This window comes from Gallus gallus, chromosome Z, assembly GCF_016699485.2.
Source record: "Gallus gallus isolate bGalGal1 chromosome Z, bGalGal1.mat.broiler.GRCg7b, whole genome shotgun sequence".
Taxonomy (NCBI): Eukaryota; Metazoa; Chordata; class Aves; order Galliformes; family Phasianidae; genus Gallus; species Gallus gallus.
Window position 1 is genome coordinate 46301971 of NC_052572.1, and position 18460 is coordinate 46320430.

At 35.5% G+C, this 18460-nt stretch overlaps 1 protein-coding gene across 2 annotated transcripts in view; it reads right to left on the reverse strand.

Annotated features, from left to right (window-relative positions):
* Positions 1–3411: 3411 nt before the first annotated feature.
* Positions 3412–18460, reverse strand: part of SLC27A6 (solute carrier family 27 (fatty acid transporter), member 6) — a 40430-nt gene continuing 25381 nt past the window's right edge. Inside the window, exons 5-10 of one of the 2 annotated variants that reach the window (XM_001233247.6) lie at positions 17051–17245; positions 9799–9889; positions 8520–8718; positions 7899–7996; positions 6279–6409; positions 3412–4909 (exon numbers count right to left, since the gene is read on the reverse strand). In XM_001233247.6, coding sequence (XP_001233248.2) covers positions 4733–4909; positions 6279–6409; positions 7899–7996; positions 8520–8718; positions 9799–9889; positions 17051–17245 — 891 coding nt within the window. In that variant the 3' untranslated portion in view covers positions 3412–4732. The remainder of the gene's footprint in view (positions 4910–6278; positions 6410–7898; positions 7997–8519; positions 8719–9798; positions 9890–17050; positions 17246–18460) is intronic. The other variant, XM_004949268.5, reaches the window with a different exon arrangement.

Genomic DNA, 18460 nt, shown 5'->3' on the forward strand with positions numbered 1-18460 from the left:
GCCAGTTAGTTGAGTTCTAAACCCAGAACCACCACAAAGAGCAGCTTATCAGGTTTTTACTCTTCCTACCTACCTAATCCTCCTGGTGCTCGCATTCAACAGGTATGAGGCTCTGGAACTTGATGGACAGGCAAACAATGATGTGGTCAAAGATCCATGCAGGCTGTAGTAATTGTGTAGAGCTAGTCAGCCTAACCTCAGTGACACAGTCACCTCCATCAAGAAAAAAAGAGGACTTGTTGACAGATGACTTCTTTCTGAGAGGAAGAGAGGGCCTCATATGGCTGAATAACAGACATTACTAGAAAACTCACTGTCCTGGTATGGCCCTCTGATCATAATCTGTTATTGGGTTTTTGTGTCAGTAGTGATGAAGCAGTGAAGCGAAGTCCAAGAGTAATCAAAATGGACTTCTGGCCTTGGAACAATTAGTTAAAAGACTGGGACACAGGTAGTGTTTACCTCTTTCCTTGCAGTAGCAGGGAACGTATATTGGCACACCCACATGACTGAGGCTGGCATCACTAGCAGAATTTTGGGTTTCTCTATCAGGGAATGGTCTACATCAGGCCTGCTCGTGGCTCATGGGGTGCACCTGTGTCAGCGGGTGAAAAAGATTTTTTGTAGGAGTTAGCGGGGCTGATTGATGAGAGCTTTAAAATAGATTCAAGAGATAAAGGGACAAAATCAAACTAACCAATGATAAGCTATGGGACAGCAGGCCAAAATTTGAGGGACGGAGTGCCAGTGAGATCCTTCAGTCTGCTCCAGGAGATGCTGGGTATAATGCATTACATTTGAAATTTTTCTACACCAGTACATGCAGTGTGAGGAACAAGCAGGAAAGACTAGAAGCCTTGGCTCAATCCCAGAGTTACAACATCGACATAAGTGAAACCTGTCGGGAAGAGCCCCGTGGCTGTCTTGGCCATCATGATCATATTGAGTCTGTACCCCTTCTCAAGAGCACATGTGGGACAGAAGGTTGGATAATCTTCTAGAGCTTAGATGAAAAAGAAAGCATATGAACACTGGAAGTGAGGTTGGGTGACACTGGAGGACTACAGAGATGCTACCTACTTTTGTAGAGAGAAGATTTGTGTGGCCAAAGCTCAGTAGGAGTTGACAAGTAATGTAGAGGGAAACAGAAAGGCCTGTTATGTCCACAGGAAATCAAAGTCCAGAGATAACACTCTATTATCTAACATATCTATTATTAACACTCTATTATATAACAGGTCTATTACCTGGAGGAGGGTAATCTCACAAACAGGGAGGCCAGAGAGCAGCCCTGCGGAAAGAGGTGCTGGGTGTTCTGGCTGACAGCAAGTTGAACATGAGCCCGCAGTATGCCCTGGCAGCCCAAATGGCCAACCGTACCCTGGGATGCACCAGGCCCAACACTACCAGCAGGCAAGGGGAAGAGTTCTCCTACCCTGCTCTGCAGACACAGAAGAGTACTGGGGAGCTCTCAGAAATATGGCTTCAATTTTGGGTGGTCCTGCTTCAAGTCAAGAGGTGGATGCAATGATCCTTGTGGGTCCCTTCCAGGATATTCTATGCTTCTATGATTCTGTGATCATTTTTCACTGTATTTTTTCCCTGTCCTGCTGAGGAGGGGGACTGCCAGAACAGTGTCTTGGGAACTCAGAGACAAGCTAAGGTTAACCCTCCTCAGGTGGGCAATTTAGACATTTCTTCATCACTCAAAAAGCTCTATTTATTTGTGTATGTGGGGGGACAAAATTCAGGCCATGATGCTTGTAACTTTATTTATTGACCTTTCCCTGCGGATCCTGAGAAGGACCTGTGGAACTAGCTCAGACTGTGGCTGTATTAACTGTACCCAGTCCTAAAGGACAAGAGAGTGGATATGTGTTGACTCTCATAAAATTTCATACTCTGTATGTGACAATTCTGATTTCAGGTTTTTAATTTTTAAAATAAGTTTCTTTTACCATTGAACATCCCCACTTGCAAAGGTAAACTTCAAGATACAATACTCTAAAGCTTAAAAGTAATTACTTGTGTTTATTTTTGTCTCCTTCTTTTCTTTTAATATGTGAGGCCAGCACTGCAGCTGTCCACCCACACCCAGTCATCCAGCAGTTGCTCTGGCGCCAGCACAAAATATCAAACTTCCCAGGAAGAAAGTTATGCATAATTTTGCAGCAACATTCAAGCCCTCAGTCAGTTCCACATGTTGACCTGAGCATGAGGACAGGAAATGAACAGGTTGGTCAAAATATCTCAACTTTCTCATTCTGAAAGGAAGGGCCTTCCCAGCATTTTACATAAACATTACTATTACTCAGCCTAACTCCAGTGCCAGTTCAGTAATTTACATATCCATAGCAAATAGCACATTTTGTTGTAACATGCTTCAGTGCATGTGCTGGCACCCAATCTACTTGCTAAAAGAAAGAAAACTACTGGATGGCAAACAATATGCTATTTTCCCCCCAGGAAATGCAAAGCCACAGGCCCTGTTGCTTTTCCTTTTTTTGAGTCTTGATATCATAGCCATCCTCTCTCTTGAGATAGCATGAGAGACTGAAGGGCTCTTTTGCATGTCCTTGAAAACAGACAGATTGTCCAGGATGTCATGGATACTCTAAAGAGTAGAGAGGAGCTGCTGGAATTCAGTATTTCCCTAGTGGTTAGAGCCACGTAACCAACACTTGTAGGCTATTCAAGCTTGCTATGTCAGAAGAGTCCTGCTGCTGCTGTAAAATATCTCAGCACAGAAACACCAGTCAGCAGCCTTAGTAGTAGACAGAGCCTGAAAGCATTTTCCCTCTTGTAATGCTCTTTGTGCCCTAACATTCCCATTCAGAAACAGTCTTCTTCTTCCTAGGTACTTTAACAAACAAGTCACCAAATGGTGACATTCCCAAACCTTTTTTTTTAATGGGGGGAGGGAGTGCAGGGTGGAAAATTATTTACATTTCAGCTTGCCTTTTTGACATTTCTTTTATTCTCATTTCTATCACTTCTAAATGGTAGAACATCCACATTAGTCCTTAACAGTACGAGATATTGTAAAGCAAAATAAATTAAACTAGTAAATCTAGTATCAGAATTGAGCATTTGATTTAACTCTCTTAAGCACTGGGAAAAGCATTTGGCAGAAGTCACCTGGTTGGTCAGTATTCAAGGATCTATCAGTCATGATGGTCCTGTGCAATCCAGCTCCCTACATACTGTAGAGGGAGATAAGGTAACTGTAGTACATGTTAAGAGCATGTTGGGAAAAGCAGTTTGGGTCCTCTGTGGAAAAGATAGCAACAACCAAGAACAGCCCTTGGCCAATCACCACTCTCCTTTTAACATCTTACAAGAAAAGGCCCATACACTCTGGTTGCAGTTTTTATAGTAAATCAATGAAAGAGATAATCAGAGAATCAAAAGTAGACACAATTTCTTATGTCTTTATTTAATTAACAAAGAAGAAAGAAAGAAAGTTGAAGTTCTAAGCATGTTATATCCTAGTTAGAACAGCCTGTTTCAATGCCATGGTAGTTATGGAGAAGTGACTTATGATGACTACCATTGAGCAGAATTATTCTTGCAGAATTTCCTGTTTCTGACTGTTATGGCCACTGATCAAAGCTGGCACCACAATCCATTACAGGACAATACTGTCCCATTATTTTTACTATTTGAAGAGTGTATTGAAACATACTATTAAAATAAACTATTAAAAAGTATTTAAAACATACTATTAGAAAGTACCTAAGTAATCATTCTTAAACAGACAATACAAAATTTGTTAAAATAATCTTTTATTTTTTTAATTTTGTAAAAAAAGTGTATGAGAATATATGATTAAGATTTTTTTTTAATAATCTGCAGTATTTCAGATTCATGAAATAATAATCTCTGGTAGACATTAGTGAGAGTAAAGAGGCCGTTTTTGTATTTTTGTATTTACTCTTTATATTTTTATATTGTTAGTCAATATGTGTAACATAGAGCACTTAAATCATTCTTCTTATGCTACATGAGTGATTTTTTCCCATTAAGTGTGGAAATTATCTACTTTTGATCTGTTGCCAAACATTTCACAACATATCATCACACATCATATCAATCATACTTTGATTCTCTTAAGAGTCAGTTTTATACATGGAAGAGTATGGACTAGCAGGCTCAGTAGTGATGTTTGTATAAATTTTTTAATTTCAAGTTTGTTTGGAGGGCTTTCTTCTGTTTCATCCCCTTTTGTTTTATGTTCCATTACAAGTCCTCCATGTAAGACTTTTCTTCCAACCTCTTTCAAGTCTAGATTTTGTAAAACACATATCTGTAAGTATATATTAGATATGCTAGACACATTTAAAATATGTTGCTGGCATATTTTGCCTGCATAGAATTAATAACAGCTTCTGTCACTACATTTTTGTTATGTTTGACCTGTTTTTACTGTGTATCATTCATGTTCCTTTAGCACTAAGAAAAGCTATCAGATTCAGTACTTACATTCCAAAATTAAGATTAAAAAGATTTCATTTTTGTTTTACAGGTTCTTTACTTGTATTTGATCTCAAGTGGTAGCAAATTATTAGTGAACTAAGATAAGTGAGGAAAGATACAAGACACATTTGAAAAAAATATGAACTACATAAAAAATTATTCTACATAACAACATATAAATATTGGTAATAATTTTTACTGCTTCTCACATAGTAGCTCATAGAAACTATCTCTTAATAGCTTTTCATTAGATTAATTAAAGTTTGATTTGACCAGATAAGATCCTCTCATACACTTCTTTGGTTAACAAGATATATGCTTGCTTGGAATTATCTAAAAAATAAAGAGGATCTGTAATTGTAGATGGATTAAAACCTTCATCCACTAATCTAAATTTTTGTTGTTTGAAAGTTCCAGTCATTTCCATTGTTTCCTGTAGAAGAGAGAAAGATTTATTACTTTTTGACTCACACTTCCACTTGTTTTTAAAAGTCTTACTTGATACTGTTTGGTCTCATTTCTCTAGAAAACCATTTTTCTCAGAAAAGAAGCTGCAGTCACTTGCAAGCAACCAAGGGTTGTGAAAGTAGTGAGGCACTGGAACAAGCTGCCCAAAGAAGCTGTGAATACTCCAGCCCTGGATGTGTTCAAGGCCAGGATGGATGGGGCCTTGGGCAGCCTGATCTGATGGTGGGTGGCAACTCTGCCTACAGAAGGTTGGAACTGGATAATCTTTAGGGTCCCTTCCAACCCAAGCCATTCTGTGATTTTTTTCTTCCATCTAAAATCTTTGCCACAGATACCACTAAACTCTGCAGTGATTACCCGATTTAATTTTCATTTCTAACTGAGCTTATGATTTACCACCAATCCTGGATTCAACTCCTCCATTGCCACTCTGATTAAATTACAGCTAAACCTCTGACCATAGTACTTCCTTCGTTGTTAAGTAATCTTGGAATGTTCCTAACTGACCTGTGAAATTTTAGTGCAGTTGTTGCTTATCCCTTTGACCCTCAACCCTCAGCGCAGCCGTTAATACTGTTCTTCATACTTTCTCATACTGCATGCACCTCTGAGAGTGTTTCTTCCTCAAGTTGTGACAGGGTAGATTCAGGCTGGACATTAGGAAATATTACTTCTCCAAAAGAGTGGTCAAGCGCTGGAATGGGCTGTCCAGGGTGGTGGTGGAGTTACCAATCCTGGAGGTGTTCAGGGAAGGTTTAGACATTGTGTGGAGGGACATGGTTTAGTAAGAACTATTGGTGATTGGCAAACAGTTGAACTGGATGATCCTGTAGGTCTTTTCCAACCTTGGTGATTCTTTGATTCTATGTTTCTTGGATCCTCTTTCCTCCTTCCTTCTGAGCTCCACATCATGACCTCTCTTCCTTTATCTTCTGTTTGTAGTGTCTCCTGCTTTACCTAAATCTTTCTGTTCTCTCATTTCCAATGAATAAAATGGATTTTAGGTTATTTTCTCCAGTTGAAATAGTTCATGTTTTAGTAATCCGAACCTCTTGTTTTCCCATGTGCACGCTTCTAATCTCCACAAATCCTTTTGTATGATGTCTATTCTTACTGATTAATACATTTCCTCCTATTTTAAAATAATCTGCAAATTGTGTTGTCTTTTTTATGTAACTCCTCCCCCAAAACTCCATTAATGAATGTAGTAAATAGGACCAGTTCTAAAATTAAATCATATGATATATGAACATGCATTTTCTGATATTCCATTAGACTTCTCTCTGTTCAAATAGCATAGATGTTTGTATGCACAGTGCAGACATCCAGCTTACCTGGACTCTTAAAAAAAGAGGACAGGCATAACCTGGGAGATATGTCACCACTTGCTTATACATTTGCTCCAGGTCCATTGCTCTATTCTGCTTTAAAATAAGAGAGGCCATTCCAGCTTTTCCTTCATGATCTGGAGGAAAGGAATTGAGATGAAAACATTACAAATAAGAAATAATGATGGATTGACAATTACATATAATCTAAGTTTCACTAAAACAGGAGGATTACATTTTGATTTTATACAGTATTACATATTTTGGAGATCACTCAAGTGATGACTTAAGCAATAATGCTATAAATGAGTTGAGAACACAAGAGTAAAATGGAGAACCATCATGGAGTACCATGCTCAGAATTAATCAATATATTAGGATAAATAACAAATTCACCCCCCTCTCAAAAACAGAGTGCTGATATGCTTTCCTGGATTAGTCAATTGTATGTTCTCTTCACTTTTAGCCTTTCCCTCTTGCCATTACATCCTCTCAAAACTGTGGATATGAAAGTTGTCAACGGAGAGAAAGATTAACAGCCTTAATCCATGTGAGTGGAAAGACAGTAGGTCTGTGAGAATGAGACAAGATAAAGTAAATGCTGTGCATGAAATGAGAAACTCTCATATTTTATTTTATTTTTTCTGATGTTCAGTCAGTAGTCTTCAATATGATTTTTCTTGTTTTGTGGCTTTAAACTGGTGGCAAGTGGCACCCTTTTCGCATTTTAAGCTTATAATTTTGTAGGGGTTTGACCTTGGCCAAGGGCTAAATATCCACCTCTCACTCACTCCCCTCTCCAACGTGACAGGCACAGACTGAAAGAAGGTGAGAAGACTCACGTATCAAGATAACAGCAGTTTAGTAGGGTAAGAAAAAGGTGTGTGCACAATCAAAGCAAAAAGCAGAATTCATTTGCTGCTTCCCACTGGTAGGCGAAAGTCCAGCTAAGTAGTGCTGAGTTATCAATGCTGTTTCAACCACAAAGGCAAAAACAGCACCACACTAGTTGCTAGGAATTCATCTCCCTGTAAGTCAGACCTGCTACACAGTTTTAAGAGCCTTCAGCATTAATGGGAATCAGGCTCAAGTAACCTCATGAAATTAACAAACAAACAAACAAACAAAAAAAACCTGAAAAGAATGTAATTTCTTTTTAGTAATTTCTTTTTCTTCTCTTCACTCCTTGTGATGACCTTGGGTTTCTAATATTCTTGTCTGTAAATGTTTTATGAGGCTTAGTTAAAACTGAAATAAAATAGAATATATTCATACACTTTCCTTTAAAGCTATGTTAATTCTTACCTTGTTGACATTATTTTATTCTGACACATGAAAATGTGGATTTTCCGTGACTGTCAATTTAACAAAGCTTGAAACTTTAGATTATGCAGCTATCACAAATTCATGAAAGATAATTTTTCAAAAGTACATATCATTGCATGCACATAAAAATGTACTGGCTCACTCAGAAATAGTTGGCATTTTCATTATGTACATACACATTTTAGCTATGTATTAAAAAAATGAGTCAATCAGAAATGATTCATCGTCTTACAACATGAGTTATGAAGGTTAACAACTAAACACAGAGGAAGGAAAAAATAAAGCTGAAGGTTCTTTTACCTGGCACTGATACACCATACACATTAGCTTCTTGTATGAAGTCCAACATAACAATGACATCAGAAACCTCAGTTGTTGCAACATTCTCCCCTTTCCATCTAAAATGTGGAAAATATGATATTTTAATCCTTTGGAGATATATGGGCATATCTTTAAAAGATTCCATTCATTTTAGACTATTAATAGCTCGTACTTGTTCTTGCTTGTCATCTTGGTACATTGATCTGATGATTACCAGAAGATAGAACTGGTAATCAAAGTGTTACTGGATATTATCCATCACTATGAAGTACAATGCACGTTTATCATAACCTGATGATTTGAAAAATTTGATGTATATCCAAATATATCAGATGAGACCACACTTCAGTATTTCATACTTTTTTATCTGTTTCTGTATGACCTGTAATTCCTACAAAACTGTCTCGAGATGAATTATCCAGCTCTGCAGGAGCACTTTTTGCAAAATTAAGCCCCTATCACTCTTTTCAAGATCATTATAAACTGTATCAACATAGTTATAAACTGACCACTTCTAGCTAAAACCAGATAGATCACTATTGTTCTAACCTACACGTCTGTTTTTTAATGAAGAGATGTAAAAAGAGATATTGATTATACCTGAAGGTATCTCCAATCCTGTCCCAAAAGTACAGGAAATTCTCATGGTCTTGAACCATTAGGTCTCCAGTATTAAAATAAAGATCACCCTTCTTAAATACCTCACTGAGTAATTTCTTTTCTGTGTGTCTCTTATTGCCAGCATAGCCGAAGAAGGGGTTCTTTGCATTCACTTGGGAAATGAGAAGACCAGCCTCACCTACACATAGAAGTAGAAACAAATGTAAACTTAATATATACAAATCCTGTACTATGCACTGGCATTAATTTGCTACATAGGACTTAACAAAACCAGGAACCAAGTTTAGCAGGGTTCAGTATTTAAGCCCAAATTATAAAAGCTTAATAATAAAATAAAATAAAATAAAATAAAATAAAATAAAATAAAATAAAATAAAATAAAATAAAAAGACCTGTTACCACTGCTTTGCAATTCACGTAGTTTTATCATCTCAAAGTGCACAGAGCAAATAGTATGTCCCTCTTCCTATACCTTACTGGATTTCTAGTGATGAGTCTCGACTTCAGCAGCACCCTACTCAGTTAAAAATCCAGTGTATCTAAAAGAGCAGCTGTTTGACCAAGGCGGTAAGTCCTTAGTTAGGCTCAGAACTTCAGAAGTTCTGAGAAAAATTCTGAAGAATTTTCAGTAATGTGATAAACATCATTGCTTTCAGTTTTGAGTAAAATATAGGAGTGTAAATATATTTTTTCTTCTTCAAAAATCAAGGGGATATGAGGTTAGGATATCTTGTTATGCATGTCTCTCTTTGAAAATAGGTACAATCAAGAGATACTAGATATCTGATAAACATTTTGAAGACAGTTATAATCAAGCAACGTATTTGATAAACCACATAAAGGAGCACTTAATCAAAAGCACTTAATGTCTCTCCAAAAAGCACTTCATCTAATCCACCTGTCTTTCTCATAGATCTCCCAGGCAATCACCTCACTATGTTAACTTATTAAAAAAAAAAAAAAAAAAAAAAACACAAAAAACAGATCACATTTCCTTCATATTTAGAGACTATATCACACTGTCATTTTTGCACACTGCTCTTCTATGAATATATCCAAGACTCTCCTAAGTTCTTTTGGTATCATCACAGCAGTGCTTAATAATAGTCTGTCTTAGATTAAAATTTGTATTGCTTTTGTTAGAATGAAGATTAATATTTTATGTTGGTATGGTATGGTATCCCAATAGTAAGGTCTCTTAAAAAAGATCCTGGAAGTATTTGTATTACCACTGTGTCCTATTATAATACATACTCACCTTTCTTAACTTTCTCACACCAACCATGCTTATTTCTAATTGGTTCATCTTTCTGGAAATCATACTTGATTAAATCAAATGGAAAAAAAAGCTGAAAAAGGAAAAAAAAGGTAATCAGTTTTTCATCTATACAGTGACATCTGGTGGCAGTAGATATAAGCAAGAAAACTTTTCCTCATCTCAAACTGAAAATATTCTGTCTGTAAACTTACACAGCTTCCTGGAGATAACTAGCATACGAGCATTTCTGTGATCTTGTAGCTTTCAAAATTACTTGGTGAAGATACAAAATTGTATTGTTTATTTCCTTACAAATGAGTTGTGGGACCCACATATCAGTAGTACAGTCTACATGGATCAGAGTAGTAGAAGCACATATGAAATTTGAACTGACATCTTAAGCTGATACAAAAAGGCTTCTTGGGGTATTCTGGTGTCTAAAACAACAGGGAATGCACATTTTTAACTGCTGATCAAAAGAACAAGGTTGTGTGTACAAAATACAGTCATGATCCAGAAATTAGATGCTTTTTCAATAAAGCCAAGGGGAATTTTTTTTTTATCTAATACCTTACTGTAGCTCTTAAATTCTTGAATTTGATAAATGCTACACAATTTAACTTAATTTCAAGATATCTGCTTTATTCTTGATAAGTAGAATGGGAGGTATTTTTCATAAATAGCAGATATCTTTTCTTGGAGTCCTTTCTTTGGATTTCTGCATTAAATTGCTGTTCTGTTTCACTTTTTTTTTTTTTTTTTTTTTTTGCACTTATATTTACTACTTCAGTAGGTTTCATATAACAAAACCAATGCAATGAATAATGTAAATAAGAATGAAATAGCCTGATACTTTATTCTGATATTTGTGTTTGATTAGAACAGCAGCGTGCTTTGCTCATGATCATTTTCATCCATATGCTCCTTCAGAGATCAAAAAATATGTCTGCATCTGTATTAGACTGTTTGATACATCATTTTATGTTGTTTTAAATGCACAGAAGCTTTAAGTTAGTACTTGAGATCATCTAAGTGACCATTGAGATTTACTATTTATACTGCTGCATACATCTTTTACTGCTTCCAACTCTGGAGTATTATCTACGCCTATTCCAGTTAGACTGTTGAAATAAATCGTGCAAATACACAATTAAAAGGAGAAAACAGCACATATTAGACTTCAGATATTCAAAATGAAAGTATATGCCAATATATTTTCTATGCAAATAGCTGTATCTGTGCAGTCAGCTTTCTTTTCATATTAAATAGTAGAAAATGAAGGCTTCAGAGCAAAGCCATTTAGTCTGGTTACTGGCCTACATTTCTTTTATCTCATTTAAAATTTACTGGAAAACAGCCTGAACCGCTGAAGCATTAAATATTATTTTTACGGAGTACTGCACGCAGCACTCATCATTTTAGTCTGTACTTTATTCTCCAGAACACTATGCAAATGGATCAACCAAAAATCCCCACTGATCTCACTGAAACTTAAAATGAGTTAAACTGCAACATTACTGTCTCTTTCTGTGCCACTTGGATGTTGGTTAGTAATGGCATTGCAAAACCCTGTGTATTTTTTTTTAAACAGATTGGCAACATGAGTGTTTAAACATTGTTTTGAAACTAGTTTTGAAATTCCTACAGTTTCAATCTGTATTCAATGAAAAAAAGAACGCACCAAAAACTCATTACAAGCTATACCTAACTGAAAGCAAAAGCAACACTTTTTTTAGTTAATCTGTCTTTCCCATCCACTGGTCAATGAAATTCCAGGAACATATGTCTAACTTTTGTCTGTGAATACAGTTTTCCAGGATGTTAAGACACGATTAAACATGACTTCATTTTTAAACTAAGAGCAATCTCTTCTGCCATATAGTTACATACCTATATGGAAAAATTCATAATACTAATTCTGCATTTTACATAAGATGTTTTACATAAGATGTTTTAACTGTTGAAACAATTTCAGATTTATTATCAACTGCTCTTTTCCATTAAATATGACTTAGGTGTGTCTCAACTTACAGATGATTATCATCCAAACAATTTTGAGTAAGAAAGTTAGAATAGTACAAATAGTTGAAATCTTTAAAATACATTTATAAATAAAATTGGAATAATCTTTCAGGGTTGTTATGGATTATTTTTAGTTGTTACTAGAAGCTTCATTGGATTACACCAGGTCCCTTCCCCCCATTGCATATTCTCTGCTGTCACACAAAATATATTTCAGAGCAAGATACAGATTTTCATACATATTTGATAGATGCTGAGAGTGTAGCTTTTTCCCATAACCAATTTCTACAAATATGTGTCAAAATATGTTAAAATTTTTAATGTCATAATAACACCAATCAGAAACATTAGCTACTTAGAGAAGTTTATCAAGTGTAAATTTCAGATAGTAATTTATTACTAGTGTAATTATCTATACACCACCTTCTCAGTAAAAAAATTCAAGGTGGTTTCAAAATGTCAATCATTTAAAATGCTAGCCAGAGTTTTCTACTGTTTGGTTAACCAAGTCTGTATTTACATTATGAATATCTGTATTTAGGGATTTATTTATATACCACAGTAACACTTTCAAGTAATCCTTCATACTAAGAGTATAGTGTCAAAAAAAAGAAACAAGTGGAAACAGGAGCATTGCCTTGAGTTATCATCTCATACACAATGGCTTCTAGGATATCTGGCAATTGCTATGCCATTCACCTGTTTATATACATTAATTTGTCTCTTCAAAATTATTTAGGAAAGTAAGTGTGTAGAACCCCAATATTTATCAATACAACTTCCCATCACCACCACCATTTGGCAGGTACTGACAGAAGACTTACTTTCCTCATTTGGAGTACTCTATTTGCCTTTTACAGTTGTATCCTTTGTCTGCATCTCACCTTTAGAAACTGCCATATTGTCATTGGGTACATGTCATTGCCATGTACCACTGGGTACAACAGAAATGACATGTCTATTTAGTTTTTCTCATTAAAAATACTATACCTGGAACCCACCTGTCATTATTCCAGCTACACGTTTGATATATGTATGGATGGACTTTTATTCTATATTTAGTTCATCCTGACTGTGCAATTATGCCAATAGAAAGTCTACGTTTCTTCCTTTAATGATATCACATAATCCCACAAATCTCTTTTCCCCTTTTTAAACTTCTTTCTATTCCCAGGTAAATAGTTGTATTCGAAATTCCCAGAATACTTGTTTAAGGATATCTCTTCATATCATCCCATGTCAAAATAAGATTTCAAATGTTGTTGCATGATTTCTTTGCAGAAACAAGATAATTTAGTAACCAGATGGGTGGATCTTCCTTGCACTATTCTCTGCTTTCCCGTAGGAGAAAATCTCCCTTTCCAGCTTCAGATCGCTGAAGAGTCAGGCAACCAGAAATAAAGCTGCTCTCCTTTACATGTTGGTAGCTATTCAGTAAATGTCATTCAAACTAAGAAAAACAAACGTAACAGCTACACTTCAGAATGTAAGTATAAAATGTAAGTCTAATAATCTGCAACCTGTAAGACATATTTAAAAACAAAAGCCTGAGATAAGTCAACATTAACATGTCATTACAGTATAGAGTGAGTTTGTGTCACAATACTTAATTGCAGAGTAGTCAAAAACACATATAGAAATAAACAAACAAACTTAAGTATTTAACTATGAATATTAAAAAGTATATCTTATGCTGTTTTCAGAATTGTGTCTCTCTCACTAGCTCTCCTTGACTTTTCTACAACTGCACTATACATGAAACTTTGCTTATGTCAACACTGCTCTTCTTCAGCATATGGGTGAACTAGCTGCTCCCGCAAGCTAGTGAGTGTCACAGAGAAGACTGAAGGAGCTGTTCCAAAAGGACTGCGCAGGAAACAAGAGCAAAGCTCCAGCAGTTAATGTACTGGAAAACTGATAATTTGACACACCTAAGTATTGTAATAAAAAAAGGGTCATGTGCCATTTTGTTCTGCTGGCAGAACAAAATCCCTCTTTGAGAGGGATTGGGTACATTATGCAACTATAAATGCTCTAGATCAAAGCACACTGGTTATGAAACAATGCCTGATGCTGCTTTGGAGAAACTTTTGAGAACTCTTCAATTTGGAAGATAATCTTGGCTGATCTGTTAGCATGTAAAAGGGGTCATATACGTTACCCAACAATCTAGCTAAACATACCATGTCCACATAACTGAGGTGAGGTTGTCTCCACACTGAATCTGGTTTTCAGTGACAACTTTAAAGTCTTCTCAAATTCTACAGCTACAGAATGCCAAATTAATACACACTGGTGGAAGAACTGGCAGCCAGTACTCCTCAGATCCTGGTGAAAAGCAGTAATAGCTAAAAATTGAGCCCGTGACAAACAGTGTGCTTTAGTTACTTACAACAGAAACTACAGAAATAAGTGAAGACTTACTGTGGACTTATTTTTAGGGAAAAGAGAGTACTGAAAAAGATAGAATATACACTGATTTCAACTCAAGCCAAATGCAATGAATGGCTTTTTCTAATTCATAAAATCTCTTATTGTCTTTTCATATACATACTGAGTAAGTAAGTGAACAATCCCTAATTATCTTAGCAGATTATGTTGATGTTTCTATAGACTATACCAGTTTTAACTTGGAGCAGTATACAAAGTAATGTAAAGGTATCTAGTGGAATCAAGTATTCAGTTATGACTGCATTTATTTATTTTTAATTGCAATTTTCAAAAGGTATTTTTCTGCTAATACGTAGCAATTGTCTTACATTTTAAGAGTGATCATTAAAGAGGAACAAGTAATGCGCTTCATGTGCAAAAAAAAAGAAATTCAAAATACTAATCTTCCTTTTGGAAATCAAAAAGCAAATTTTATTAATATATGAAGTGCTACTACTACCATAGTAAAAAAAACCCACACACATTACTTGATTAAAAATACAGAAAATGAAGTCAATAAATAGGTAATTTCAAATCTAATATTCTCAAATGACTACATATGGTATTTCCAGGAGGTTTACTTCTGACTAAATTGTCAAAAGCTCTAAAATTTTGAAAACAAATTTACTGAGGTTTTGAACAAATGTAAAATTTTGTAAGAAATTAAAAAAAAAAAAAAGGTTTACAAATAATCATAACACATGGCTTAGAGTCATCTGAAAAAAAAAAATGTAACATTAGCTCTAGGGTTCCTAATTCAGCTACTGTTCCTTACATTCCAGATCCCTGATTTCCTGTAGTGGACTTGTATCTTTCTAAAGATATCTATTAGCACTTGATGTCCACTGTGTGTACTACAGACTATCAGTGATACATAACAGAAAATCAGCAAAGTCTGATTTGGTTCCTGAGCTCTCAGTGGCTCCTGAGAAACACAGCAGCTCCTGAGGTCTCTCCCTGAGTGTTTCCTGGTTGCTCTCTGCAAGGTCTGATGAAACATCAGCTGATGGGTTCCTATCCCGGAAACAAAGATACAGGAATTGCTCTAGGTCTTGAACTGTGAAGTAGTCTATGTGATGCTGTACTGAAGTTGTGGGCCCTGGAACATACAAGCTGTAAACAAACTCATTTGTCTTCATCTGAAGCCACCTCACACAGATAGGTTTCCAAAAAGTGTTATTACTTCTCTGTGAAAATAGATTAGGCTTAACATTTTTCTATCAGCTTTCTTCAGAAGCACAAATATCTCTTAAAATATGAGGATTTGTATACACATGTAGGTATTTTTTGCAAAATTCTCTTTTGCAAATTCTTTTACTTTTGCAAATTCTAGGTGATGTGTGTTGTCCTAGTTATTTCAGGAGTACAGATTTGCATAAATAGCAATATAATATTAAACATCTAGTCTCCCTGCTAAAAAGCTTTATTAAGTAATCTTTCATGTTAATATCTAAAGTTTGAGATCCAGTTTATTTACTGACCTCTGCAGTCATTCCAAAAGTTAATAGGATCCAAAGGCCAAAACCAATGAATTTCTTGGTGAAATACTTTAAGATATGTGTATAAACATACAAGCTGTAAGCCTACCCTTTTCATAACTCTTCATTCACTTGGATTCGTCAAGGAGAAGACAGTGTATATGATACAAAAAACATGCACTGCTCTTCCTCAAGAGACATAAATTTGCCAAAGCTACAGAAATACGAAAGATAGACTATGCCATAAGTACTGAACAAAAAAATTTTCTGTGTTAAGTAATCTAGAACAAACTAAATAAATATAGAAGACATGGTAGGCAAGCAGACATGGAATTTTTATGTTACTGTAACTGATAAGTACTGTCTGCCATATTTATACAACAATGTTTATATATGGAATATATTAGCTTTGAAATTTCAGAATAAGGAATCAGATTACATGAAGTACAGTTTGAGTTACATATAATTATATCTAGGCATAAAATGTCCCTTAAAGTTATTTACATTATTTACTTTATTACTACCAATTCTCATTTATGCCAAATATCTACAGAGTATTATATAATATAAATATACTCTTTGTAAACAGCATTAAATATCATTAGTAGATCACTAAGTCAGAGCAGAACAGAACATTGGGGGTCAGCCTCTTCTCCCGGGTGACTAGTGATAGAACGAGAGGGAATGGCTTCAAGCTGCGTCAGGGAAGGTTCAGGCTGGACGTTAGGAAATACTACTTCTCTGAAAGGGTGGTCAGGCACTGGAATGGGCTGCCCAGAGAGGTAGTGGAGTCACCGAGCCTGGTAGTGTTTAAAGAGCGTTTGGATGTTGTGTTGAGGGACATGGTTTAGCGAGAACCATTGATGAAGGGCGGATGGTTGGACTGGATGATCCTGTGGGTCTTTTCCAACCTTAGCGATTCTATGATTCTATGATTCTATGATTCTATGATTTGCATGTTTACTTCACAGATGCTAAGTTCATAAGTACTAAAACAAATCTAACTTTCTTTTCTGTCCTTTAATGTAGTAGAGATTTGATCTTGATATTGAGAATCTACTAAAAACTCTCGTAAGAGTGGCAAGACATTTATGACTCCTGTGGACTCTAAAACTCTCAGTGTTACTGCTGAAAGTGTAACTGGGTTGGGTGCTAAGCATGATCAGCAATACTTGGGCAGCAAAGATTTTACAGACAGTCAATTAATCTTGCAATAACAAAGAATATTTAACTTACACCTCAAGTCCCATGCCCTGCAGTCAAACAGAGAAATACACTGACTTTCAGCACTCCATTTTACAAAGTAAAATATAAGTAGTCACCTTATAAAAGAAATTGGTGCGTCCAACAGATCCAATTTTTCCTGTGTGGTTCATGAAACAAATGTTTCCTTCAGTAGCGCCATAAAACTCACAGATCTTAACAGCACCAAATCTGTTTAAGAATTCTCTCCATACATCATTTCTTACTCCATTTCCAACTGCTAGTCTGACTTTGTGATTTTTCTCTCCATCTTTCTGTAAATAAATAAATAAATAAATAAATAAATAAACAAACCAGATAACTACATCTGACTGTTGCACATCTAAAGAAAGCTAGCATAACTAGCCTGTAGCTGTAAGTTAGCAAACTATCAAAAAACAATCAAAAATTACTGTCTTGTTGAACACGTAAATGATTGCCTGCGTAATGGCTACACTAATTTATATAAGTGATTACATATCGTCTCCATCTGTTTTCATGCAGAGCAAAATTAGAAAACTGGGAAAATTACAGAAACATGGGTATTGTTTCTGACAAGTAATTAAAGTCAGCAGAGATTAATAGTAACTTTCTTATGTTTTCAGACTGATTAAAAGAAACAATCAGATTCCATACATTTGTAATAACTGTTTCTTATCACACATTAGATATGAGTCATTTCCCATATTTTTTTAATATTAAGACTTGTAAGGTTTTGTTCAACATTACTTGGTATGCAGTACATCAATATAGGCAATATATATAGTGATCTTGAATCTTTACTGTTGTCAACTCTCACATTTTATTACAAGAAACACTATAATATGTGTTCAGCCAGTTCAGTGAGACTGATTTTATGAATGCTTTCCCAAACCATATGATTGCATGGAGCACCTTAAAAATGCAATCAGATTTAAGCTGGAGAGCCAGAAAGCAAAAGACCTAAAATGTGGGGGTTTTTTATTTCACCTATTTTAAAACAAGACTCCCTTTTTAATCACTGCAAGTGGTAATACAGAATACCACACAAATGAGACAATACAAAATAAACACAGGTACCATTCCGTTACCATATACCTTTAGAATTCTGTATCACTGAAGTACTCCAACAGCATCTATATGTATCTCTGCGTATGCATATTTATGCATATGTATGCAATCTCTATATATACATATATACACATACATGCACACATATTCTCTTTCCTTTATATGCATAAACCTATGTATATGTATGTACACAAATATATGTCCCTATTTTCTTTTCTATTCCAGTCTCTCCTCCCAGCTCTAGTCCAGGATAAATTAAGTAAGCCTTCAGAATGAAAATCCATTTTGGCACCTTTATTCTAGCTTAAAAGCAGAACAAAACATTACTGAGAAGAGATTTGGTCAGCTGACTCTATGTATTCTGCACGTTAAAAACAGGAAAGTTTCTACTGAATACGTAGACAAGACTTTCTCAGAAGCTCACCAATGACTGCAATTCA